The sequence below is a fragment of the Helianthus annuus genome, chromosome 13, assembly GCF_002127325.2.
Source record: "Helianthus annuus cultivar XRQ/B chromosome 13, HanXRQr2.0-SUNRISE, whole genome shotgun sequence".
Classification (NCBI taxonomy): domain Eukaryota; kingdom Viridiplantae; phylum Streptophyta; class Magnoliopsida; order Asterales; family Asteraceae; genus Helianthus; species Helianthus annuus.
This window is the reverse complement of record NC_035445.2, coordinates 172808172-172834036: the sequence shown is the minus strand read 5'-3', so window position 1 is coordinate 172834036 and position 25865 is coordinate 172808172. Positions and strand designations below refer to the sequence as shown.

At 36.0% G+C, this 25865-nt stretch overlaps 2 protein-coding genes and 1 non-coding gene across 6 annotated transcripts; 2 read left to right on the top strand and 1 right to left on the bottom strand.

Annotated features, from left to right (window-relative positions):
• Positions 1 to 40: 40 nt before the first annotated feature.
• On the bottom strand, positions 41 to 8097 carry LOC110864509 (golgin candidate 4). 4 transcript variants are annotated; one of them, XM_022113592.2, is made up of 15 exons: positions 7706 to 8097; positions 6830 to 6928; positions 6222 to 6329; positions 5876 to 6001; positions 5523 to 5661; positions 5385 to 5449; positions 5137 to 5304; positions 4969 to 5046; positions 4270 to 4407; positions 3894 to 4190; positions 3732 to 3797; positions 2964 to 3166; positions 1125 to 1179; positions 834 to 1022; positions 41 to 302 (listed from the first exon to the last, which is right to left on the bottom strand). In XM_022113592.2, the coding sequence occupies exons 1-15, from the start codon at positions 7904 to 7906 to the stop codon at positions 213 to 215; spliced, it is 2022 nt and encodes a 673-aa protein (XP_021969284.1). In that variant the 5' UTR covers positions 7907 to 8097; the 3' UTR covers positions 41 to 212. The 4 variants fall into 4 exon arrangements, with proteins under 4 accessions (XP_021969284.1, XP_021969283.1, XP_021969285.1 ...); XM_022113591.2 differs by having other exon boundaries at positions 49 to 302; positions 4270 to 4410; positions 7706 to 8095; XM_022113593.2 differs by having other exon boundaries at positions 49 to 302; positions 4270 to 4410; positions 5876 to 5998; positions 7706 to 8095.
• A 4583-nt stretch (positions 8098 to 12680) lies between these two features.
• Positions 12681 to 12827, top strand: LOC118486235. Its single transcript, XR_004878087.1, has one exon. It is a non-coding gene; the product is annotated as a small nucleolar RNA snoR145 (small nucleolar RNA).
• A 5377-nt stretch (positions 12828 to 18204) lies between these two features.
• On the top strand, positions 18205 to 25325 carry LOC110864511 (sphingoid long-chain bases kinase 2, mitochondrial). The gene is made up of 12 exons (XM_022113596.2): positions 18205 to 18448; positions 18517 to 18593; positions 20263 to 20316; positions 20397 to 20456; positions 20565 to 20642; positions 20738 to 20784; positions 21857 to 21897; positions 22002 to 22086; positions 22807 to 22921; positions 22999 to 23121; positions 23216 to 23316; positions 24713 to 25325. Exons 1-12 carry the CDS (start codon positions 18301 to 18303, stop codon positions 24840 to 24842), a joined length of 1059 nt encoding a protein of 352 aa, XP_021969288.1. The 5' UTR covers positions 18205 to 18300; the 3' UTR covers positions 24843 to 25325.
• The last annotated feature ends 540 nt before the right edge of the window (positions 25326 to 25865 follow it).

Below are 25865 nucleotides of genomic sequence, written 5' to 3'. Positions count from 1 at the left end.
TTGGGTTTTTCGCATATTACACAACTCTTCAAGTAAAGTGTTTTGACATCTAAATAAAAATGTTTAGTATTAAGACGTTCAACGCGGCATAGTGTATGGAGAGCTTATTAGTTAAAACTTTCTTTTCCAACAATATCAACACACGATTACAACTTGTATATGGAAAAAGAATAAATTGAACATAACTATAGGCAAACCAAAACCCTTGCTAATTACTTGGTATCAATGTTTTCTGAAGATTCTCTCTTTTCCCTTTCTTCACCCTCTTTTAAAAGAAAATCAACCCACATATCCGCAAACGACTGCAACGTTCAATACAAAACAATGTTTGAGTTCCATAATCATATTAAATAGGAAAAATTACAAGTTGTCTTTTATTTTAATACCACTTATCAGGCGGTGTCCTTTTTAACGAATTTTGACAAGTTTTGCCCTTTACCAGGAATTTTGTTGCACTTTTTGTCCTTTAGGCTTAACTCAGTTAGATTTTCTTGTTAAAGCTTGTCACCCAAGGGTATTTTAGTCTTTTTACCCATTTATTTAATATTATTTAAAAGAACAAAACAAAATATTTTAGTGTTGACTCTTGAAATAAATGGGTAAAAAGACTAAAATACCCTTGGGTGACAAGCTTTAACAAGAAAATCTAACTGAGTTAAGCCTAAAGGACAAAACGTGCAATAAAATTCCTTGTAAACGGCAAAACTTGTCAAAATTCGTTAAAAATGATACAGCCTGATAAGTGGTATTAAGATAAAGGACAAAACTTGTAATTTATCCTATTAAATATATGTAACAAAAAAACATATAAATTTTGGGATGAACTGACTTACCTGATTATCTAATGCAGCATTTGGCAGATTATCTGTAGTGGGGGTTCCTCCTATAATGCCGCCTACTAGACGACCTGGTAGACCAAAAACACCACGAACAACACCTTTACCGGCTCCTTGCTGAGCAACGCCAATTCTCTGTTTTTCTTCTTCAGAGAATCCTAGCATGCGTACCATAAGGTCCAGAACCTAAGACCACATGTATTTGGTTAATGGGTTCCTATTTTCTTTTAATTTTTTATATTTGCGATGGCCTGGAAACAAAAGTTTTCCACATGAAACAAGTCTCACCTCTTTACTGTGATTCCTCTGGAAGTAAGTCACCAACAATTTGATCACAATACGCCTGCAAATGTTGATAGTCATTAACATGCAAAAAGTAATTATTAACAAGCCTATCAATAACACACAATGCTCCAACTACGCCGCTTATTTGAAATTTGAATAAGTTGATCTGAAAGCAAAAATCATAATAGAATGCAGTATGCCAGTATCAATACAAACATCAAAAAACACACAATAAGTATATCAATAATCCATTATCTTCGCCTTAGGATTTTAAGCTTGCTGTTTAAAGTCAAGTTAATTGTTGTTTCAGGAATCAGGCCCATGTCTAAGATATCAAATACCCTGTAATTTCAAGAGCAAGTAGAACCTATTTCCCTTCAACAAACTCAAATGATTAGATTGACTATGTTGGGCGATTTGAACATAAGATGCTTCATGACAAAACTATCATGCCATCGCATATAAAAGATGAATACCAACATATGCATTCCCCGTCTCATAGTACATGCACCTAGACCTGGCAAACGGGTTGGGTCGGGTCGGGTCGGGTCGGGTCGGGTCAAAACGGGTTTGGGTCGAAATGGGTTCGGGTCAAAACGGGTCAATTAAAAAAAGGGTTGTTTTGGTTCGGGTCGAAATGGGTTCGGGTCAAAACGGGTTCGGGTCAAAACGGGTTCGGGTCGGAACGGGTTTCGGGTCGGTTCGGGTCGGGTTGGTTAAAAAAATGATTTTTTTTAATTAAAAAAAAGTGATTGTATATCAAGGGGCAATTTGTGCCTCGAATTAATGTTGTATGTTTTCAAATTTTTGTTATATGATTCTCAATATAAGTTAAGGTTGATGGTACTCTCTGAATTAAAGTTTTTTGCATGTGCATTTGATATTTGGTTGCTAGGAATTGATTCTCATTTACTGGTTGGTTAGGATTAGGAAGATTCATATGCATTGAAAAGGATAATGCTTGAATTTGACTTGATATGTATAGAATTTGTTGTGCAGGTCCGTAAATTCATTATCTTGAATGCATGTATTTTTGTTCCTGTGAGACGGTGACAGTATTGAACGTCCAAACGGTTTGATTCGAAACGGTACTGGTTGAAACGGTACGGGTCGAAACGGTTCGGGTCGAAATGGTTCGGGTCGAAACGGTTCGCGTCGAAACGGTTCGCGTCGAAACGGTTCGTGTCGAAACGGTACGGGTCGAAACGGTTCGCGTCGAAACGGTACTGGTCGAAACGGTTCGATTCGAAACGGTACGGGTCGAAACGGTACGGGTCGAAAGGGTAAGCGTCGAAACGGTTCGCGTCGAAATGGTACTGGTTGAAACGGTTCGATTCGAAACGGTATGGGTCGAAAGGGTAAGCGTCGAAACGGTTCGCGTCGAAATGTTTTGATTCGAAATGCTACGGGTCGAAACGGTAAGAAACTCGTCCCGACCCTAAACCCGTCTCGTGCCGTAACCCGTCTCGTGCGAATACTTGTGCCGGCTCGAAACCCATTCCGATCCGAAACATGCCCCATTTCTTTAAGACACTAACCCACATCGACCCATTTATTTAATGTTGTCGACCCGCTTTGACCCAAAAATAACAAGATGGAATTTCAAGTGACCCATTGTGACCCATTTAGTTAAAATATCTTACCCAAACCAACCCATATAATTTTAAAAGCAACCCAAATTGACCCATTTTTGAGGCTTTGGGTCAACATTGCCCCCTCTACATGCACCAAAAGGTCACAATTCTTAGAGCTCATGTAAAGCAATTTAATGATCGAATTTCCACGGTAGGCGATAGAATAACTAGCCTGTCGATATAAAGATATATAACTATAAAAACTGACCTGTCAACAGAAAAATCAGAGTCCATGGACATTCTATTAAGTCTAGTCATGCTTTGCTCTAGAGCACGACGAAGTTTATTGTTGTCTTCCTCTAACTTCATTACTCTCCCTTTACCTTCTGCTAATAGTCTTTCAGTCTGTGAAAGTTTCTCCATACATTCCTCCTTTTCCTTCTTTGCTGTCTCCGCTTCTTGAAATGCCTCCTGGTGAAGATGTAAAAAATGTATTTGATATTTAACCAATAGAGTTAAATGCCATTTTAGTCCTTGTAGTTTGAGCCATTTTGCCAGTTTAGTCCAAAGGTTTCATTTTTAACCTGTGGGTCCAAAAAGGTTTCACAGTTGCCATTTTAGTCCACTGGGTTAACTTCATCCATTTTTTCTGTTAACGAGAAGGCCAATTCGGTCATTTTATATGGCTGAATTGCCCTTTTAGCTAACAGAATTAAATACAAAATGACCAAATTGGCCTTCTCGTTAACAGAAAAATGGATGAAGTTAACCAAGTGGACTAAAATGGCAACTGTGAAACATTTTTGGACCCACAGGTTAAAAATGAAACCTTTGGACTAAACTGGCAAAATGGCACAAACCACAGGGACTAAAATGGCATTTAACTCTAACCAATATTTTCTCCAAACAGTTATTTACTGAAACATATAGCAAGAAAGCAGCAATTTAACTGAAGCATATAGAATTCAGAATACAAGTCCAGCAACACATTACTGAGAAAGCACCTAGAAGAGTTTGTTCAAAAAAAAAAACAAACCTTCAATCTCTCGGAAAGTTTAACAGATTCTTCTCTTGCAGAAGCCAATTCCCTTTCCAAATGTTCCTGGTCATATATAAAATTCAAATTAATTTAACGTAACCTAAGCTGCTTTCAGCATCTACTCAGATATAATGATATCTTGAAGACAAAAAAAGATACCTTAGCTTCTATTTCAGCATAATACTGACCAAGGGCAGTTTGAAGATTTAAAAGTTCAACATTTTTCACATCTACAGTGCTTCTAAGACTAGCCACTTTTTTGTTCAAATCATCAATGGTTTCTTTGGCCTTCTGCAGTTCGGTGTTGTTTGTCAACCTAACCTCTTCTTGACCAGCAATTGCCTGATTCAGAGATTTCTCCAGATGTCTTATTTGAGCTTTTAATATTTCGTTATCTTCTCGTAGCCCTTCAATGATCTTGCTGTCTTCGTCCATCTTTTCAGAATCTTCAGACTCCTAAACAAAATGTGTAAATTTACAAATGCCTACTGTGCATAGAAATAAAACAAAATACAACCAAAACATGTTTTTAAACCTTCTCCAATAAATGCTGTTTAAGACGATTCAGTTGCTGTAGTGCCTTGTCCCTTTGCTGAGCTGTCTCCTTCAAATCTTTCTCCATTTTCTGAAGAGATGCCTCCATTTCTTCTTTGCCAACAAAACTTCCAGATGCCTGCTGCACACAAATTGTGTTTTGCATATACAACACAGAAAGAAGAAAAAAAAACACAGCGTCATAAAAATAGAAGATAGAAGGGGAATACATATGCACAAAACTTTAAGAATAAAAATTAGAGTAAAATGCCATTTTCGTCCCTGGGGTTGGCCAATTTTGCGACTTTCATCCAAAGGTTTGTTTTTCAGTAGCTGGATCCAAAAAGTGTGAAATCTTGCCATTTTGATCCGGTTCGTTAACTCCATCTATTTTTCTCCGTTCAGTCATGGGTATTTCCGTCTTTTTTGTTAACTTAAAGAGCAATTCGATCTTTTTCAGGGGTATTCAGTCTTTTTAAAATAAAGTAAAAAAGACCGAATTGCCCTTTAAGTTAGCAAATGAATGGAGTTAACGAGCCGGATGAAAATGGCAAGATTTCAAATCTTTTGGATCTGAATGCGGAAAAACAAACATTTGGTTGAAAGTCGCAAAACTAGCCAAACCTCAGGAACGAAAATGGCATTTTACTCTAAAATTAGATATTTTTGCACCATGGTTTTATAGCTACAAGAAACTAACCTCATGTACACCATTTGAATTTGAGGACAAAGATTTACTAGCAACTTCCAAAGCAACCTTCAGTTCATTTTTCTCCATCTATAAGAAAACAAATTGTAAAAAACCACACTTGTGCTATATTCAACAAGAGAGCATTCATCCTCTTATACAGAATTGCAGAGATTTAACCTTAAGATCGCTGTTCTCTTTTTCCAACGATGCTACTACTCTTTTAAGAGACTCTGCAGCATCATTTGCTTCTGTATTTTCCTTTTTATTCAACTCCAGCTGCAAATGTCTTATTTCAGATATTTTTCTGCTCAGCTCATCTCGTATTTTACTCATCTCCGCTAACATCTGCAGAAAAATAAAAAGTCATGCCACACAGAAAGAAATTATGGATCTTTAAAATGCAATAAAACAAATGTAAAGCTTACATTTTCTTTATCTGCCTTTAAGGAATCCCGTTCCTCATAGAAAGATCGGTTCAACTTCTGTTCCTCTAAAAACAAACTTTAGCATCAGAAAAATCTCACTACATGGATAACGTAATCACAAGTCAATTCTATACACACCTTGGAACCTGAATTGCAAGCTTGCCGACTTTCCACGTTCTTTGTCAAGTTCATCTTGTAACTGCTTTAATTGTTGCTCATGTGTTGCTTGCAGCGTTGCTAGAGAATTGTTTTTTTCCTCCAGTAAATCAGATAGCTCCTAGAAGTTATTCATACATCTGTCGTCAAATTCATTCATTATGTACTAAAAAGCACATCATGAAACTAGGAGAGGAAGGAACAAATAAGGGATCAAATTCCTATAATGTATAACCATCTTAATTAATATTTACATCGGTAAAAGACTTTACTATCATAGCTGAACAATTAAATCATGAGAAATAATTCATATAATGTGCACAACGAGATGTTACCTTTTCACTGCTTTCAGTGCTAGAACTCCCTGTTTTATTTTGGATCATGGAGGGCTGTAATGAGTGTGCATCTTCTTTCAATGTGACACCATTCTGCATTCTCTTTCCAAACGACCGATTTTTCTGCTGTTGAGTAAATTTTTATTATCAAAAAGTATAAGGAGCTAAAATCCACACTATAAAATGTAGAAGAAACAAACCAAACACGCACATAACAAGGATGAACCGTGTTTGCAAAGCTGAGTGAACAGGTAGTTGTATAATTCAAAACCCACAAGCATGATCACAGATGTATTGCATTCCTAAACAGGTGAAAAATTACGTAACTATTTAGCTGCCAGCCTACCTTGTATCCAGACGAGCTACTAGCTGACGTTTTCAAAATCTCGCTTCTAGACGCATCAAGGTTTTTCTTCAATGAACTATTTTCATCATTCAATCTAGATATACGGTCCTGCATATGAAAACATAGGATCAATATATGAAGCACAAGAATTTCATATATATAAAGAGGTGAAAAGCAAAGCACATCCTAAAAATGTGTGCTTATGGCATAAAATATTAAGTCATGTGAATGGACAAACACTGAAAATATATTCATTAAGCCACCCTTTACAGGCCTAAAACTTATTTAAAGAAACTATTTTTTTCCTGAACGCTTAAAAAGACTAACGAAGAACGAAACCTGAAGACATTAAACGAAAATTCAACCTCAAAACAAAATGATATTTAACACCTAAACAAAAAGTGAACTACCACCTAAACAAGCCTCCTAACAAAAGGAAATACCACCTAAGCAATTCAGTTTTGAACAACAGTAATCAGTTAGTATAAACATGCACAACTAACTGTGCCAAATGTACATCGAAACATTGTATAAGAACTGGTTACAAAGCTGATTAATGTACTATTAGCCATGAAGAAACCAAATGATACAAGAAGACAAATTGGTACCTCTCTTTCTTTTAGTAATGCTGCATAATTAACTGATAGTGCCTTGATCTGTGCCTCGGATTCCTGAAGCCTCTTGATCTCTGCTTTGTATTGTTCGATCTGCAGAACAACATAGTTGAAAAAAGAAATGGTGAGGCTATCGCAAATATTCAATTTTTCAGAGACGTAAGTCAGAATTCCCAAGACACATGAAGCAGTAAAATGTGTTATGTACTAGAACTGATTTAGGACCCAGGAAAAAAGACTATTGCAAGATGCAAGGATGCATAAAGATCACTTCTAGTAATCTAGTTGTATCTTCCTCACATGTATGATGAATCATCTTCGAATGCCTTAAGTAAACCCCTCACTTAAACAAGGGATTCAGTAAATTATATTTTACAAAATCCAAGTAATTTCGGGTTCAAACAGTCGTGACGGTCCAAATCACTCAATTTTATTTTGCAAGATTAATGACCTTAACACAACTAACATTCTCATTAGGTGATACACTATCATCATGTAAAGCTGCAATACATTTCAAAAAAAAAAAAAAAAAAAAACACAACACACATAAATCATAATATGGTTCAAAAAGGGCAATTCTAAACCTTACTTTATATCTCACTTATTCTACAAAAAATAAAGCATGATCAACTAACAAAATGCTCTAAACACATAGAATCGCACAAATGCTAAGTTTGCCCTATCCAAATCCCTCCTTAATCTTCCATTCACCACAATGCCTATACCTAACCTCTCAAAAACCCTAACTGAACATTTTCAAAATTACAATTCACAGTAACCAAATTCGAACTAAATCAGCAATTAACCAACTCCAGATTAGCTAAACAAACATAACTAACACAGCAACAGATCAACAATAATCGTGATTACCTCTGAAGAAGAATAAGTGGAATCGAGACCGTTGGCGAGTGGTGAAGCGGAAGGGCGGTGATTGAGAGAGAATCTCCGATCGGAATCGGAGAGATCGGATGGCCTGTGGTAATGATCTCCGTCATCATCGTCGTCGTGAACATCTAAGGCGATTTTGTTTAGGTTTTCTTTCAAATTGGCAAGAGTCGTGCTCCACATCATGGCGGAAGTGAAGAATAATCGGGAAGATAGTCAGTCGGTGAGAGGGTGTGCAGGCAGGGAGATGTGGAGATCGGATTCTTCTGATATCAAACGGGCGTCGGTAGATCTGGTAATGATCACTGTTTGTTTGTTTTACAGACTCAGGTCAGGATGATGAATAACCACATTTACGTTACTTGATCACAATTCACAAATAATCTTTTCATATATGTAAATAAAACATAACGTTGCACACCATGGTAAAACAAAATTAAGGGATACGTGATACTTATTCTTTTAATGAAAGATAGTTATTATTCATTGACCAAATGAATTTAATATACATTTAATTATTTATTTTTAAATAAATCCATATTGTTTTTTATCATTGATTTCTAAATATTTGAAATATTTAGGTAAGGTATCATTGATTTCTAAAACTTTCAAATATTTAGGTAGCGATTGGCATATAGGAGTGAAAGTCGGAATACGAACTACGAAGGGATGTAAAAAAAAGTGTTTGGTTAATCAATGTAATAAAATTATCCATTATCTCCTCCATTTGTTCCCTGTGACTAAAACACCTTAAATTCATTTCATTCACCATCTTTGTTTTTTTTTAAAGGTGAATGGAGGAGATACCATCCCCGTCACCCACCACCACCGCTGCCACCACCACTACCACCCACTAGCATCACACACCACTTCCACTCACCGCCAATTTAATTTAGTTCTTTTGTCTTTTTATGTCTACCAAACAATACAAAGTAATGATCCATTCGATTCCCGCATGATAACCAACTGAATGGTAATGATCTATTTCATTCATTTGTCCATTTTAATACCTCATCCATTCCATTTCATTGTGCATTCAATTACTTTATACCAAATAGACCCTAGTGTGACTGGATTGTAAGAATGATAAAAATACAATATGTTAATTAATAATAAAAAAACAGGTGGTATTAAAAAGTCAAGGTTAATGCCCAATTAAATAAAATAATGTCTTAAAAACCAACTTAACAAATTTATAATTGTCACGTCTGTTGGTGCATGTTATCATCATAATTCGGTATTTGGATATCTTGTAAACATTTAAACGATTATCAATAGGGGGATTAACATTGTATAGTGTGTTTAACGTCGTATGGGCAACACTAAACCCACATGTATTACTAGAGTATTCACGAGTTTAGTAATGGGCTTTGACTTAGCTCAGTATGTGATACATGTGGTATATAAAAACACCTAGTGAATTATGGCTTAGGTTAGACGCTTGGAGAACACATAGTTAGAGAGAGAGAACTAGTGTGTTTGGAGATCTTGAATTGTTTGTAAACCATGTGTTCGATAATCAATAAAAAACCAGTTTGTGAATTCGTGTTTGGAGGATTACTAGTTTATGTGTTTAGTGAAGGTCCATTCAATTGATTACATGGCTAATGAGCAATGTTGTAGAAGGCGCTAGTCTGGCGGTGAGGTATAGGGGGGTTAACATTGTATAATGTGTTTAACGTCGTATGGGTAACTTTAAACCCACATGTATTACTAGAGTATTCACGAGTTTAGTGATGGGCTTTGACTTAGCTCAGTCTGTGATACATGTGGTATATAAACACCTATTGCATTATGGCTTAGGTTAGACGCCTGGAGAACATATAGTTAGAGAGAGAGAGAAATAGTGTGTTTGGAGATCTTGAATTGTTTGTAAACCATGTGTTCGATAATCAATAAAAAACAGTTTGTGAATTTGTGTTTTCATGATTACTAGTTTATGTGTTTAGTGAAGGTCCATTCAATTGATTACATGGCTAATGAGCAATGTTGTAGAAGGCGCTAGTCTGGCGGTGAGGTACCGCCTATAGATTAATCGGGATTAATAAGGATTAATCGGATTGGGATTTGTATGTATAGTTTTCCAAATTTATACATATATAATGTTACTTTAATACTTTTTTTATGTAGAAATTCACAAGTTTAGGGACCAAATATAAACTAGTGAGAAGATGAAAGGTGGTACCCAAACTTAAATAAACCTAATCATCCCATTCGTTCATATGCAGCGCTTTTTTCTCCCCTCATCTTTTCTTTCATAAGACGTATAAACTCCTTCATGGAGTTTCATCCGATTTGGTTCGCAATCATGAGTATCATCCGATTTTCAAGGTAAGAAGTCATTTTAACTGACCTAATTGGTCCCGATTTGGTTCGAAATCATGAGTATCATCCGATTTTTGAGGTAAGAAGTCGTTTTACTTGATCTAATTGGTCAATTTTGACCGTTTTTCGGCAAATTTTGACGATTGTTGACCGATTTTAGGCGAGTTTGACCAAGTTTGACTTTGACCGCCTAGTTTGACCGATTTTGTCAAATCTTGGCGGTAGGTCTCCGATGAACGATTAATTTCCGCCTAGGCTCGATTTCTACAACAATGCTAGTGAGAGAGTTGTTCGGTAGCCAGACATTTGTCGTCGTCATTCAGTCCATCTAAAACATTGTTTTACTTGCAAAATAGACACTTCTTTTGTCTCATTTTCTCCCATTGTTAACCACTTTCTTATATGCTTAAATCATTTATCTTTAACTTGTTTTTATTTAAATTACTTAATGCGAAAATATCCTTCCACTATCATTGACTAATAGATTACACTCTTTATAATAACTTTAATTACCTATAACAAATTTTGGTTTTGCAAAATTGTTTAAAGTCTCAGATATTTATGTGAGTATTTATGTCATAATAATTTTCATTTAAGTTTGCAAGACTTTGTTTTATGATCTTTTTAACTTTTATAAAAAAGTTTTATTTTTTTATAAGGCTTACAAGCAATATTTGTATCAATCACCATATCTCATTCTTCAATCTTAAATTTAATTACTTAATACTTCATCGTACTTAAAAGTTGACTTGAACTTGCCTTTTATCAATCTACAAAAGACATCAGTCTCCTATGGGTGATATGTGCTAAGTATGGTTTGCCTATGCCCTCAACTATGACGCTTCCACTGTTGTATCTTTGTGTTTGATGCATATCTTGGTAATGTTGACATGTGTAACAATCCGTGATTCATTGGTTTGATATTTGATTGTCTTAACACCATTTGTGCATCTTATTGCATATTACCATTATGGGAACATATGATCACAAGCATTGTAAATCACATGTTATTAACTTCTTATCTTTGTCATCATAAATAAAAAGAGTTTATTACATAGTTAGTCCCATGGGTTGCGTACTTAGGTACTAATAGTTTAAAATCACCTTCTAGAGTATTAACTTTTCAAACGTTTGAGCGGTAGGGGGGGGGGGGGTTGGGTGAGAGGGTGGGGGTGGGTGTTTAGGTTTTGGGTGGTGGTGTAGTGGGTTTAGGTTTTAGGTTATTGGACACTTGTCACTCTATAAATCCTTCTTACACTTCTTATAATTAGGAGTCTTTGTAGAATAAGTTAACCCCTTTTTTATATATATAAACAGGGGTTTAAATGATCCGGGCCGGGCCCGACTAGGCTCAAGCTTGGCCTGTCATGTTTTTTTTATCAAGTTCGAGCTTTGCTCAGTTCAAGTCTACTCATTCGACCTCGAGCTCGGCTCGCGAGAAAAACTCATAGCTCGAGCTCGGATTTGATATCGCTTAGATGAGCCAAAGCTTGACTCGTCAATATTATTAGTTTAAATCATATCGGCTTAAGTTGCAAACGAGTTGGGTTTTATACGATTGGGCTATAATCATCATTATCACTATAATGTAGATATATAAAAAACTAAAGAGTAAACTTCCGTTTTGCTCCTTGTGGTTTGGTCATTTTAACTGTTTTGCTCTAATAGTTTAAAAACAACCATTTTCCTCCCTGCCTTTTCTAACTTATCTTCATTTTGCTCCCAGCCTCTAACTCCATCAGGGAGGAAACTGGCGACAAACTCGAAAGATTAGGGAGCAAAATGGCGACAAACTCGAAAGATCAGGGAGTAAAATGGCTATTTTTAAACTATTGGAGCAAAACCGTTAAAATGACCAAACCACAGAGAGCAAAACGGAAGTTTACTCAAAACTAAAATTTTGTTTGGTCTCGTTTAGGCTCGCGAGCCTAAACAAGCAAACTTTATATTTCAGGCTCGAGCTTGGGCTCGATAACTAAACGAGTTGTATATTAAGCTCGGGCTTTTCAAGGCTCTGCCTGTTCGAGCTTTTAACCAAGTCAAACATGAGTAGTTTTAAGCCTTTGGGCTACCCCTATATACAAATTTGGTACATTTTGAGATTTTTATTTCTAATCATAGTTAAATGATTTTGAGACTGAACTAAGTAGATTATACAAACGGTGACGTTAATCTGGGTTGGCCATAGAAAACATGAAACGTATTGGGCTTAGCCCAACTAGATACTTTAGGTTTTAGGGCATTCTTAAACCCTATATATCTCACACTACACACATCGAATCAATCAGATCTCCTCCTTCAGGGTTCTTTACTCGTACTGTGGTAAGTTTCTAAATAATTTTTGCGATGAAGAGAAACGAGGAAAGTTGTCGATGACTGCGGATCCTTTTCGCAAGATGATTCACTTTTTTCTCAATCTGGTTCGTATTCACTGAGCAAATTCATGTCTATTTTATTAATAAACGAAGGACCTATGGAGGGAGTGCCTTTGAATGCGCTTTCGGCCAAGTTTGCCTTCGAATATTGAATTAGTTGAATACAGATCGTCGAGCCGGATTCATTTCATGTCCGGTTCGGTTTTATTTTTTCCAGATCTGGTCGTTCACACATTTTGTATTGTTGTTTTTATTTATTATAACGAAGGTCCCAGCAGGGAGGTTGATTAACTCTAAACGAGTCCTCTCTAACACTTTATTTTTACCTTCGGATATTTATTTTGCCGAATCGTAGGATGTGCAGATTGTTTTGTTTTGTCTTGTCTTGAAATCTCGGCAATATTTTAATAACTTGTTTACAAACGCTGTAGGTGTTTTTGTTTTACAGATTATCGTATTGATTCTAAAATTTGGTTACGGTGATTTAATAATCTACAAATGAATGAACCACTCTTTGTTGATTCAAGTTGTTAGAGTTGTAAACGGCCTCGGACTAAATGAAATGAGGTGTTGTTCATTAAGCTTTCATTTAGGATTTGATTTCGAAATGTTATTTTGTTAATTTCGTTAAACTATGTTAAGTAATGCAATGACAAACGTCCACCCAACTTGCGACCATAGATAATGTTGATGGCCTGGTTCATTATGATTTCACAGGAAACTGTCTGAAAGTTCATACTAGAAATACATATAAAAATAAATTGTGGAATGTACGGCATGTTCGAAAATAAACACAGAAGCAAATGCATAACGTCGTGGTCGCTAGAATTCATGTTTTAAGATAGTTTATGAACAAACATAACTTTTTTAATTAAGGTACAAAGGTTACATGAGAATTGCAAGTAAAAAGGTGGTTAGAAACCAATAACTTGTGAATCAAAAGCATAAAAGGGCGAGTTGTAATGGTTGCTAATAGATCAATATGAAAATCATGAGCTGTTTTGTAATAGTTGGTAATATTTTCTTCTCGTCTCTTCTCCATCTTCCCTAACTAGAGCTTAGAGAAGGAAGAGATAGGAGGGTCATGGAGAATGTGATTAGAAATCCATAATAGAGTCTGACCATGCAAGCCTTCCTTTTTTCTTTCCTATTGCAATTATTTAGCACAACTAGTCATGGAACAATTTATTTTTTGACCCTTAATACTCTAGTAAGGTCCACACCCTAATCCAACATAAGAACATTTGTTAGCCGAAGACCACATTTGGTGGAGATTTCTACCCGCTTAAGCATATTTCATAGGACATCCTTAACTAAGTCATGTTTGTATTTAAAAATCAGTAACTCTTTGCTTTGGACTACATGCTTCCCAAAGTGTTACCTAACAAACCTTAGGGGGGTGGGGGTGGTCATGACTCACAACACCCAATTAAGTTCTGTCATATCATCAATCATTTTCCAGCACTCACAATGTTTTTTAGTGGCAATGATCATCACTCACAACACCACAATGAACCCTCACACCCCCTCACATGTTCCATCACTCACAAGCCGTAACGCGTGGAAAACATCACAGACATTTTCTATCACTCGTTGAAAACATGAGCGGCAGTGGGTTGTTTGTTCCCACCACGTGTGGAAGAAGCTCTATCACGGACAAAAGGGCACCGCCCCCAGTCCCCTTATAGCAAACTAGGTAAAGCTTACCAACAGAACAAAATGGATCATCACTACATGCTTCCCAAAGTTTTCTAACAAACCTTTTAGCAAACTAGGTAAAGCTTATCAATAGAAAACAAAATGGATCATCAAACAGTATTTAAGGATTACCCGGTTCTTCATTGATGACATGTGCTGGCATAGCTATTCAACAGGGATAACTGTTGGAAAATCTTTAACATGAGGGTTGCGTAGACGATATAACACCACTTTGTGACACAAGATAGCTTTTAAGCTTTTCTCCCAACCCCTAGACAACTTTAGTATATGGAGCACTCACCAAAGTATATTTGTGTTTTGGAGGGGACTAGGGGTGGTGTTCTTATTGGCGAACCCGCCTAACACCCCCCTCCTAAAGAGTTTCAGACCTAACACCGGCCTCCTAATCCCGCTAGGAAACAAACCTTCCTTCACCTTTAGCCCATTGCATGACGACCAAACTACCTCAGTTTTCTTAATATTAAGTTTAAACCTTTTACATGGTCCCTGAGACCTGATGATATACAAAGACTTAGCTACTTAAACAATGTCTCCTATAGTTGTTCCATCATCCATGTACCATACACCTACATGAATGGAACATAAATGAATGAATAAAAAACAAGCAAAAGACCAAACGTTCATGTACTTTGAACAAATTAGATTCTTAATTCATCTAGTAAATGAATGCACATAAATTTCTTGTAGAACAATCTACTTAAAATAGGGTTGGTTTATACAACCTTGCTTGATACTTTACTGACGTTGAAAAATGTGTTTTTGAAGTAACTTATATTAATGATTATTAGAATGAAAATGGTGAAATTATTTAGAGGATAATTTACTGACGTTGAACAAATGTGTTTTTGAAGTGAGTAACTTATGTTAATGATTATTAGAATGATACTTTACTGACGTTGAAAAATGTGTTTTTTTGAAGTGAGTAACTTATATTTATGAAACTACAAAGTAACATTTGCCAATGATCTCTAGATCAAGTGGTGGAGGGCTTACATTTCTCTTGAGAGATGCAAGTTCGACTCCCACTTGGTGCAGAGTGAGGCACTGGTGGGCAGTGATAGGAGACCCATGGAAACCTGGGTTGGATGCTTGAGCCAAACCGAATTTACCGGTAATTTCACCGTCGTGCCTACGGGCGGGTGGATTACCATTTTAAATCTGGGTCCTTGTGGTTTGCATTTTGTTGCCATTTTAGTCCAAATTTAAAAAACTCACATTTTTTACTGTTCCAACATGCCTATTTTATCTTTTTGTGCATGGGTAGTTTTGTTCAAGTTCTTATTCAAAAACTCTCATTTTTGTCTTTTTGTGGTTTGGACAAAAACTGCCCCTGCACAAAAAGACAAAATAGTCATGTTGTAACAGTAAAAAATGAGAGTTTTTGAAATTTGGACTAAAATAGCAACAAAATGCAAACCACATGGACCCAGATTTAAAAAGTTTGAGATTTGGACTAAAATGACAAAACTGCCCAAACCATAGGGACTAAAATAGCAGTTTACTAAAAAATAAATGATTCGGTTCGGTTAATTTCGGTTAACCGATGGTAAAAAAATATCCGTTAACCGACTTTCGTGAGTTTGGTTTTGGTTAATTTCGGTTCGGTTTTATTGGTTTTCGGTTCGGTTTCAATTAACGGTTCGGTTATTGCACACTCCTAATCATCATTACACCCACCAAATACGTTGGTGTCTACTATTTTACTAAAGTCACAATCATATCTTCTGATGGGTTTTATAGATTGTTGTATATCGATGTGAAGATTTTGGGATACATGACTTGAAGAGTTGATGTCTTCATTGTGGCGACACTCACTGCAACACTCACAATGTCGCAGTGACATGAAGATCGAATATTGAAGATGTGTAGCCATGCAGCACTGTGACACTCTCTATATAGGGCGCCGTATATGCGATTGCGATACTCTAAGTGTATATGCGACACTCTGACAACAAATGGGGGATATCGTTAGAAAAATATATCCAAAAAGGAAAGGTGACAGAAAATATCTTCAGTAATGAATATTTGGAAATCATTGGTCTAGGGGGTGTTTATTGAGTCTTGAAATTAAGACTGTTGCTTGCCAAGTTAAAGATCACATCAATGTTAGGATTGACGGTTATGAAGATGATTTAAGAAGTTGATAACTTTAGCCTAAAGGATGGGTCTATGGCACTCTAAGTGACACATGATTGAATGTTGACTCGCGGTTGGAGAAATAGTTTTGGTGAAATTTTTGGCATTTGGTTTGACTATAAGTCTTGTTTAAGCATGCAAGGGCGGCTCAATGTTTTTTAGAGCTCAAAGTGAATTAAAAAATTGAATCCCTTGTTATGAACTTTTTAATATAAACTCTCATCACTGACACTAACAAAGTTAATAACTAATTAAAATAATCAATCAAGTTTTCTTGACATTCAACAAACTAACATTGTATAACTAACAAATTCAAAGTAACAAGTGTTGATTACGGAACCAAAGAATGCAAGATGCTAGATTAGTCGGCTTAAAGCGAGAATTAAAAGTTAAGACTAAAATTATCTCATAAAAGACCAGAGTAATCACTAACGTATCGCGCAAGAGGATTCAATTGCAGGCTTACAACTTGTGCTTATGGAGTAATATGTTTGTATCGGCTATAACTATCCCTTATAGTTAAAGTTGCACCGGGTGAAACATTCAACCCCTTATACACTCATCAACATCGATGATGTTTGCCCACCATCTTAATTAGAGACATGAGATTCACCCAAGTTGTCTCAAACACCCTGATGACTCGTTATCTCCGATGAGGTTAGCCTCACCATAGAGTGGCTCTGTTACCAATTACTACGATAACTATCCCTTGTACCAACAAATGTTATCCACTTTGTTTACCAGAAGCTCACAACTTTGTTATCAGTTACCTAGGTGGAGACTTCCTTAGAGGTCACCCATCATTGGATTATCGAAACCGAGCACACTTACCTGCAGGCGGGGATCCAGAAAATCCTTATAGGGGCAACGTTTCAAAAAAAGAGTAACGAAATCGAAAACGTCAATTTTTTTTCCAAAATTTACACTACCGTTCGAGCGTTAAGTGTCAACGGGGGTTATCCCTTGTCACACAGCTAATGTACCCAAAAAATTTTATAGTATCTAACACAAGGTATGTAAGGGAGGTCTTCTTTAGTTGGCCCGTGTCAATGATGAACGATTATTTACATGCAAAACACAATCACACTACATTGAATGGTCATGTCCAATGGTAAACTTGAAAGAAGAAGATCGTTACTCACGTTTCTCTTCAAGGCATCTTTGAAAAATTTACTATCAATGTTCAAATATTAGAACCTTCCAACAACAATATAATATTATGAGGACCTTTTTTTGAAGGTTTCATATAATTGCCACTTTAGTTATGAAATTCCTCACAAGCGTATTGTCATCACTTGAAAAATTCATGTAATCATGTTAACAAAAACTTGTAGTAATAGTAAGACTGTGTTATACTCATCATTGCCCACCCAACTTCTCATCACAAATGTATTCCGTCTTTTACACTGTGTTCCAGAGTTTACTAACGGAAGGAAAGGAAAGAAAACAGAAAGAAAGTAAAAATATTTTGTGTTCCGGAGTTTCATTTAAGGAAGGAAAATAAAACATGTCGTGTTCCCGAGTTTCATTTAAGGAAGGAAAAGAAAGGAAATTACAGGAAAACTAGGCTAAATTCTTTAATTTTTCTTTCCTTTCGATTTGGGAGGAAACGGTGGGAAAATCATCTTTTTTTTTCCCTTTCTCGTCCTTTCCTTTCTCACGTTTGCTTTCTTTTCTTATCTTATCCCTCGTTAAGTTAACTCGAGAACAGAACGTTAGTTCTAGTCCTCCACCACTCAAATATCTATCACTCACCATTCACCCTTTTATATTACTTGAGAGGAGAGAGAGATGAGGGTCATATGCGGGGAGGTCCACAGCAAACACCAAAACAAGTAGAAAAAATACACGTGGAAATGTAAAGTGAAAAATCATCAGCTGTTAAAAAAGGGCATCGTCTGGGGATGGTTTTTCCTAGACACCAAATTTGGATCCAACAAAACCAAAATTAACCCACACTAATACTAGTGTTGATAAATCATAACTGGCACACACATCAAGAAAGAACAACTGTAAAAGTGGGTGATGGTTTATCTGACGATGGCGATGGTATCAATGGCGAAACCCTCGTTTCTACGAGCGGAACAACCCTTAGCTCACGATCTCACCTCTTCCTCTTCCTCCTCCTCCAACTCTCGCCGCCGTGACCTCGTCTTCATCGTCAATCCTCGAGGTTTTTCTAATTCTTTTCTACATCTTAATCAATCTATATTATCATTAATCAATGATCTGTCTGTGAAGGTGCTAATGGTCGCACCGGAAGAGAATGGAAGAAGCTGCTCCCCTATCTTAGGTTTCGCCTCGGCACTGATTGTAATGTGAGACTCACACTTTTATTTTTCACATATTATTATTAGGTTTCTTTTTAGTAACTCATTGCATTATTAGGAACAGCAGCTCATTTATCTAAATATGTAGACTATAATATCCCGATATATCGGTTATCAGTCCCCTGGTGAGATTTACCGGCGATATTGGACCAATATAGCACCGGTTTATTCGATGCCGTACCTTTCTTCTTAGTTCTACCATTCCTCGTTCTTCTTATTGCTGCTATAATGTTTTAAGTCTTAATTGTTAGCTGTTAGTGTTTTAAGTCTTAGTGACTTCTTACTTGCTACAATTGTCAGTGTTTTGCAAGCTGCAAAAGGTTAATTTGTTAATGGTAGGAGAGTATACTGAATTGTTAGTCTTAAATTGCTATATATATAAATTGAGCATGATATTAAAATTACCGATATCCGATATTTTACCGCATTAACTACTTAAACTTAGATGTTAAGAAGCCATTTTACTTGAGGGATGCTGAATTGTTAGACTTGACGATAAAGGAAGCAGAAAGAAACAAAGGTTTAGTTGTTTTCAGGAGTTATATTGTTGTCTCCAGGTAGGAAGTAGTAGGTTTCAGACTCGGTTTCGCCAAAGTAAGTGGATGAATAATAGAACTTTTCTCGGAGAATTCAGGCTATAGAGTGAGTACTTATTAACAAGCACTATAGGAGTGTGTTATTGGGAATTGGGATGCATATAGTTATATGTAAGGGCATGTTTAAATGTCTATCACCCGGTGAAATCACTAAAATGTATCAAGTATGTGCAACAAGTGATTATGAAAGTTGGAACATTGTTATTGTTTGGCTATCTACGTTGCTGAAAATGACACATGTTACATGGTAATAAATACAATGGGAGATGATGTTTACTGCATTGTGATACATTCAAAGTTTATTATTTATGAAAGGTTCAGTTGTATGGTTTTGCGAAACTTTGCTCTGAGGTAATCATGAGAAATGGTATCAGGGGGAAGAAGCTTAATTTACAATGTGATAATCTGGTTTTGTGGGTCTTTTTGACTATGATCTGCTAAACTAGGTGACTGGATCAATGTATGATCAGTTATGCAAATGGAAATCATTTCTTTGGTCTGCTCTGAACTTCCACCAACCCACCCAGTTTGTAGTTATAGACCGCCAGAATGTTTCTCGACATAAAAACTGTATTTTAGTGGCTGTGTTTTCTTGGAAAAAAGTTAGTTTCACTTTCATATGGACAAACATGTTCTTGTTTTTTAAGAATAGATGTTTAGGTGATTTTACTCGACTTATGGAGGGTGACGCCTAACTGATTAATTATTAACAGCCTTAGAGAGTTATCTAGGATCTGAAGACGAGTCATATATGGAATATAGAATTAGCAACAAATGCACATATCCAGTTTTCATGGAGTGTACTTTAGCCAAAAATGCTCCGGGATTTAATGTTAGCAAATAAGCTTTACTTGTAAGTTGTAAACTTGTAATTATTTCAAAACTAACATTTGCATGCTTCCCACATTATGAAAAATGATATCTGAAAGTTGAAACCTGAGCGAATGACGGGATAGAAAAAAAAAAAAAGAATTTACAAGAGTTAGAGCATGCAATAAATTATTATTCTTCAATAATCCTTTCTTTGTAAAATGTGTTGAATTCTATTCATTTTTCAACAGATAAGCGAATCTTTGACCGAAGGCCCATCTCATGCGATAGACATAACAAGAGAGGTAGGCCTGTTGCGCCTTTATATGCACTAAATTCATCCATTTCAAATTATTCAGAATTACAAAGGACCACATGTTGGTAGGCCATACGTGAGGGTGCTGATGCAGTTGTGGCAGTTGGGGGCGATGGGACTCTTCACGAGGTAAAACTCTTTTCAGCATGGTATATATATATATATCTTTGTTGACAGTTAACAGTTTAGTGGTTTTACTCTGAAGTATACTTACACACTGAGGCCCTTGAATGTCAGGTTGTTAATGGATTCTTCTGGGGTGGAAAACCAGTTTCTAAACATGATTCAAAGGTTCCCCGTACAACATCCCTTGGTGTAAGTGATCGCACAGAACTCATTTTATCCGCACGTTCTAATTTTCCGAATATTATTAATCAACGGGAGGCACCTAATCTCCTATGAATTTGTAGTTAATACCCTTGGGAACCGGGTCTGATTTCGCAAGAACTTTTGGCTGGTTAGTAATTCTTCCACTTGTTTCTTCAGTTAGTTGATTTTTACCTCAATCACCATCTCACATATAAGATAAAAGATGTACCTTGTGTAGTTAGGGTTATTTTACTGTATTTAGTATGGTTGGCATGGCTGTGACACCCAAGTATCCTAAGGCGTAATTTACGTTGGATCTACTCATTATTTCACATTATGTATATGATTTACTAAAGACAACAAAAGACTAAACATTATTATAAGTAAACCTTTACATCTGTTCAAACTTCACATAAATAAGAGTTTAACTAAAGGGCATGCCACAAACATTCTCTACAGTATTTAGCATTTTAGTGTAATTTATGTTGGATCTATACATTTTTCACAATGAATATATGATTTACTCAACACAACAAAAGATAAACATACTTTTATATAGGGCTGGCATATCGTGTATACCCGTACACCCGTACACGATAAGACACGACACGATAAGACACGATACACGAAATCCCATACACGAACACGACAACTTATCGTGTCCTTTTTTTCAAACACGAACACGAACACGACACGATATACACGAAAATTACCTGTTAATACCTGTTAACACGACTGTTATTCACGAAAATTACCTGTTAACACGGACAAAAACACGAACACGACATGCTATTTGAGAGTTACAGAGGGAGTTTAGGGTTTTTTTTTTTGAATTGAATGAGGAATGAAAATAGAAAGGAATTAAGGAACCCACACGCACATGGCTGATGAGTTTTATTTAATTTAATTTTGTTATCGTGTACTAACGGGTATTAACAGGTAAACAGGTATTTAACCTGTTTATACACGAAAATTAACAGGTAATCTCGTGTCTACCTGTTTGGTACACGATACCTGTTAAGGCCATACACGATACCTGTTAACTTCGTGTAGTTTCGTGTCGTGTATTCGTGTAAAATTGTCAGCCCTACTTTTATACAACACCATCTCAATAATAAGATAAAAGAGTTATCTGTGTTATTCACCAATTATTTCATAGTGAGTGTATATAACACAAATTATTATATATTCTTGAACAACTTTTAATCCTGCTTTTCTAGGTCGAACGATCCTGTTGACGCCATTGAACGCTTAGTCAAAGGTTGTGATTTCCTTTTCTGGAACTACTAATTGCTTTTTGGAGGGTGTAAATTGTTGCCACCATATACATTTTTTCCTGATTGTTCAAATGGAAGCCCCTTGCAGGGTCTAGGTCGCGAATTGATGTAGGAGTAATCACTAAAGAAGGTGGAGATTTGCATTACTTCATAAATGTCGCCGATATTCATCTGTAAGTGGGGTTATGCTTTGTCACTAGCTTGTCAAATGAGTTAATTTAAAGGATTAACATAAAAAAGTCAACTTTGGTTGAAAGTAATCTGAAGTGTATTCAAATGCGTAAGAAGCTCCTAAGTAACTTTATTAAGAGAAACTTAATCATGTTTGTATTTGTAATAATATAGTTTTCATAATCATAAATTGCCATATTAGTAGTTTCAGAAGTCATTCAAAGTGTATTCAAATGCGTAAAAGCATTCTAAATCATTATTTAAGAGAAAATATATTATCTTTGTAATAATATCGTTTTTATAATCATAAGAGTAAATTTCTGTTTTCGTCCCTAAGGTTTGTCCATTTTAACTAGTTTAGTCCAAAAATCTAATTTATAACAAAACCATCCCTAAGGTTTGCATTTCTTAACGTTTTTCATCTCTAAGGTTTGCATTTCTTAACGCTTTTCATCCTTAAGGTTTGCATTTCTTAACGTTTTTTATCCCTAAGAATTAAATGAAAAAGCACCCTTAGGGATGAAAAGCGTTAAGAAATGCAAACTTCAGGGCTGGATATGTTATAAATTAGATTTTTGGACTAAATTAGTTAAAATTGACAAACTTCAGGGACGAAAACAGAAATTTACTCTAATCATAAAAAATGCCACATTAATAATATCAGAAGTCAAAGAACTGAGGGAAGGCTTTTTTAAAAAAAATGTTGTTATGTAACATTTCAGGAGTGCAAAAGCAGGCTATCATGCATCTAAATACAAAAGATTTGGGAACCTGTGTTATGTTATCGGTGCATTGCAAGCATTTTTTGGGCATCAAAACCATGATTTAAAGATTAGAGTGAGCACTTTCTATACTTAATTAATATGTATTCTTGTTCTTGGTCTTATAAACAACCATGCTATGGTTTGTTTTAGGTCAATGACGGCGAGTGGGAGCTATATCCCAAAGTAACTGCTCTGTGCATCGGAAATGCACAATTCTTTGGCGGTGGAATGAGGATCACTCCCAATGCCCACCCTTCAAATGGAAACTTTGAGGTGCAATAACCTTAATACTTTTGAAAAAAGTTGCTCGTCAAATCTGGAATAACCTTAACTATGCAGTAAATTTTGCTTATCTTTCTCCTTTCAGGTGGTGACACTTCAGGATTTCAAATGGTACGACTTTATTCTGAAACTACATAGGCTGTACAACGGAACACATCTGTCAGTTAATAATGTATTGTCAAGGAGGTATCTTCTCTTTCAAAATCAAAGCATCATTGATTGCGCATTATTGTTAGTTTAAAATACCCATCCATAGAGATAAAATAGAAGAAATGTCACGGACTCATGTAATGGCATTAATATACCTGTAACTGTAATGGCGATAGGGCTACTTAGGGTTGTAAAGGAATCGGACGAACACGAACAAGGCCATGTTCGTGTTCGTTTATTAAGGAAAAAAGTTGTTCACGAACAGTTTGTGAACACATGACAAACCGAAGTTTATGTTCGTGTTCGTTTGTTAAGAAAATTCAGTTGTTCTCGAACAGTTCGTGAACACTGTTCACGAACACAAACGAACATTTATCATGAAAATTAAAAAAAGATTGTTAATATTAAACGTTAGGCACAAGTAGTCAATACAACCACGAAATAATACAATCAAGACACAAGTAGTCTAGTACAACCACAAAACGAACATAAACAAACATATTACCAAACGTTCACGAACGCAGTCGAACGAACGAGACCTTTGTTCATGTTCGTTAATTTAGCATGGTTCTGGCAGCCTCTATCAAGGTCCTGTTAATCGAACGAAATTTCTTGTTTGTGTTTGTTCATTAATTAAACAAAGAGTTAATTGCTCGGATGGTCTCTGTGGTTTCAACTTTTTTCATGTTTAGTCCCCACCTTTTGAAAATAGCAGGTATGCTCCCTATGGTTTGTCATTTTGTTACTCGGATAGTCCCTGAGAAGATGTCAGATAGTTTGAAAATAGCAGGTATGCTCCCTATGGTTTGTCATTTTGTTACTCGGATAGTCCCCAGAGTAAATGTTGGGGGACTATCCGAGTAACAAAATGACAAACCATAGGGAGCATACATGCTATTTTCAAAATGTGGGGACTAAACGTGAAAAAATGTGAAACCACAGGGACCATCCGAGCAATTAACTCTTAAACAAATGAACATAAACGAACTTCCCGCCGAACGGTTCACGGACTATTTGCTGAACATTTGGTTTGTTTACAGCCGGTTACTACTAGAGGTATCAAGATGGGTGGGCAGTTTATCAGCGAGTCAAAACTGTTTATGTTTTATTGGGTTCAACATGTTTGATCCACACACACTTTCTGTAAAAATAACTATTTGTGTTTGTTATGATTATAAAAACAATGTTATCAGTTATCACACTGTTAATTAAATTTCATGTGATAAAACAATTAGGAAGCTTTATGCATTAATAACACACTTACGACCTCGCTTTCTTTTTAGTCATTCTTTTTGCCCATGGTATGAAAATATTGAAATATTCATTGGACATTAGAGAGTGAATTGTTGTGATTTTCATGATGCGTATGTAGTACATGATACGCGGTTGGAGGGTGAATTATCGTTATAATTGGTGTTTGCATAAATCGCAGTGCATTCTCGATCGAAGTGGAGGAGGTTGTGGGCAGCAACAGCATTTTTGTTCAATCTGACGGAGAGCATCTGGGATTTCTTCCAAGAAAATTCTCTATTCTACCCTCTGTCATCAGCATGATTTGCTGAAACCGAAAGTATTTCGATATGACGATATCCCTTAATTTTTTTCATCATTTTTGGTCAGATGAAAGAGGACTTTGTTGATTAGCTAGCAATCTCAACCGGAACTGGTAAAATTGTTTCCTAGGCTAGAAGTATTTATTTTTTTCGTGGAGTTTAATAAACTATGTATGTATGTTTGATTTGTATTTTGATATCTGTAAAAATGCAACAATAATAAATGCTCCAGCTGATGAAGGAAGACTTAGCAATAACATGGGCGGCTGCAACCCATTTTGCGCTCTACTCTACATACAGATCTGGTCATCCAAAATTTTCATTACGGTGGATCCGCTTTTGTATTATGTTGAGTGGGCGGGTCTCTTTATATATCGTCAAACTATGTTTATATATGTGGAAATTCAGAGTGTAATATCGAACATTCAATCTTGTTTCTGTATGGTTTTAGTTTACTATGTTTTATCACAGTTCAACTCATCCTTTCTGATAGTTTTCTTTTTATAAATGTATCTTTTCGTTACAATCGCTTGGATGTTTAATTTTAGAGTAAACTTCCGTTTTGCTCCCTGTGGTTTGGTCACTTTAACGGTTTTGCCCCAAACCTTTAAAAATAGCCATTTTACTCCCTGATATTTTGGTTTTGTTGCCAGTTTGCTCCCTGCGGGGAGCAAAATGGAAAAACAAACAATTTGAATGGAGTTAGAGGCTGGGAGCAAACTGGCAAAAAAACCGGAACATCAGGGAGTAAAATGGCTATTTTTAAAGGTTTGGAGCAAAACCGTTAAAGTGACCAAACCACAGGGAGCAAAACGGAAGTTTACTCTTAATTTTATATCAAGTTTGTCAAATCTACCAATAGATTAGTTTGAATTTTTCTTCCACAACATGATATCATTAGCAAAATAATCATGGCCATAGAGTTGACATCTTTTAATATCTCATTAAGTTGTAAACCAATCACCATTCTAACCACAACCCCTTCAAGCTTTTCTGGTCAATTTGCAATATGAAGTACACAAGGTGCTTTGA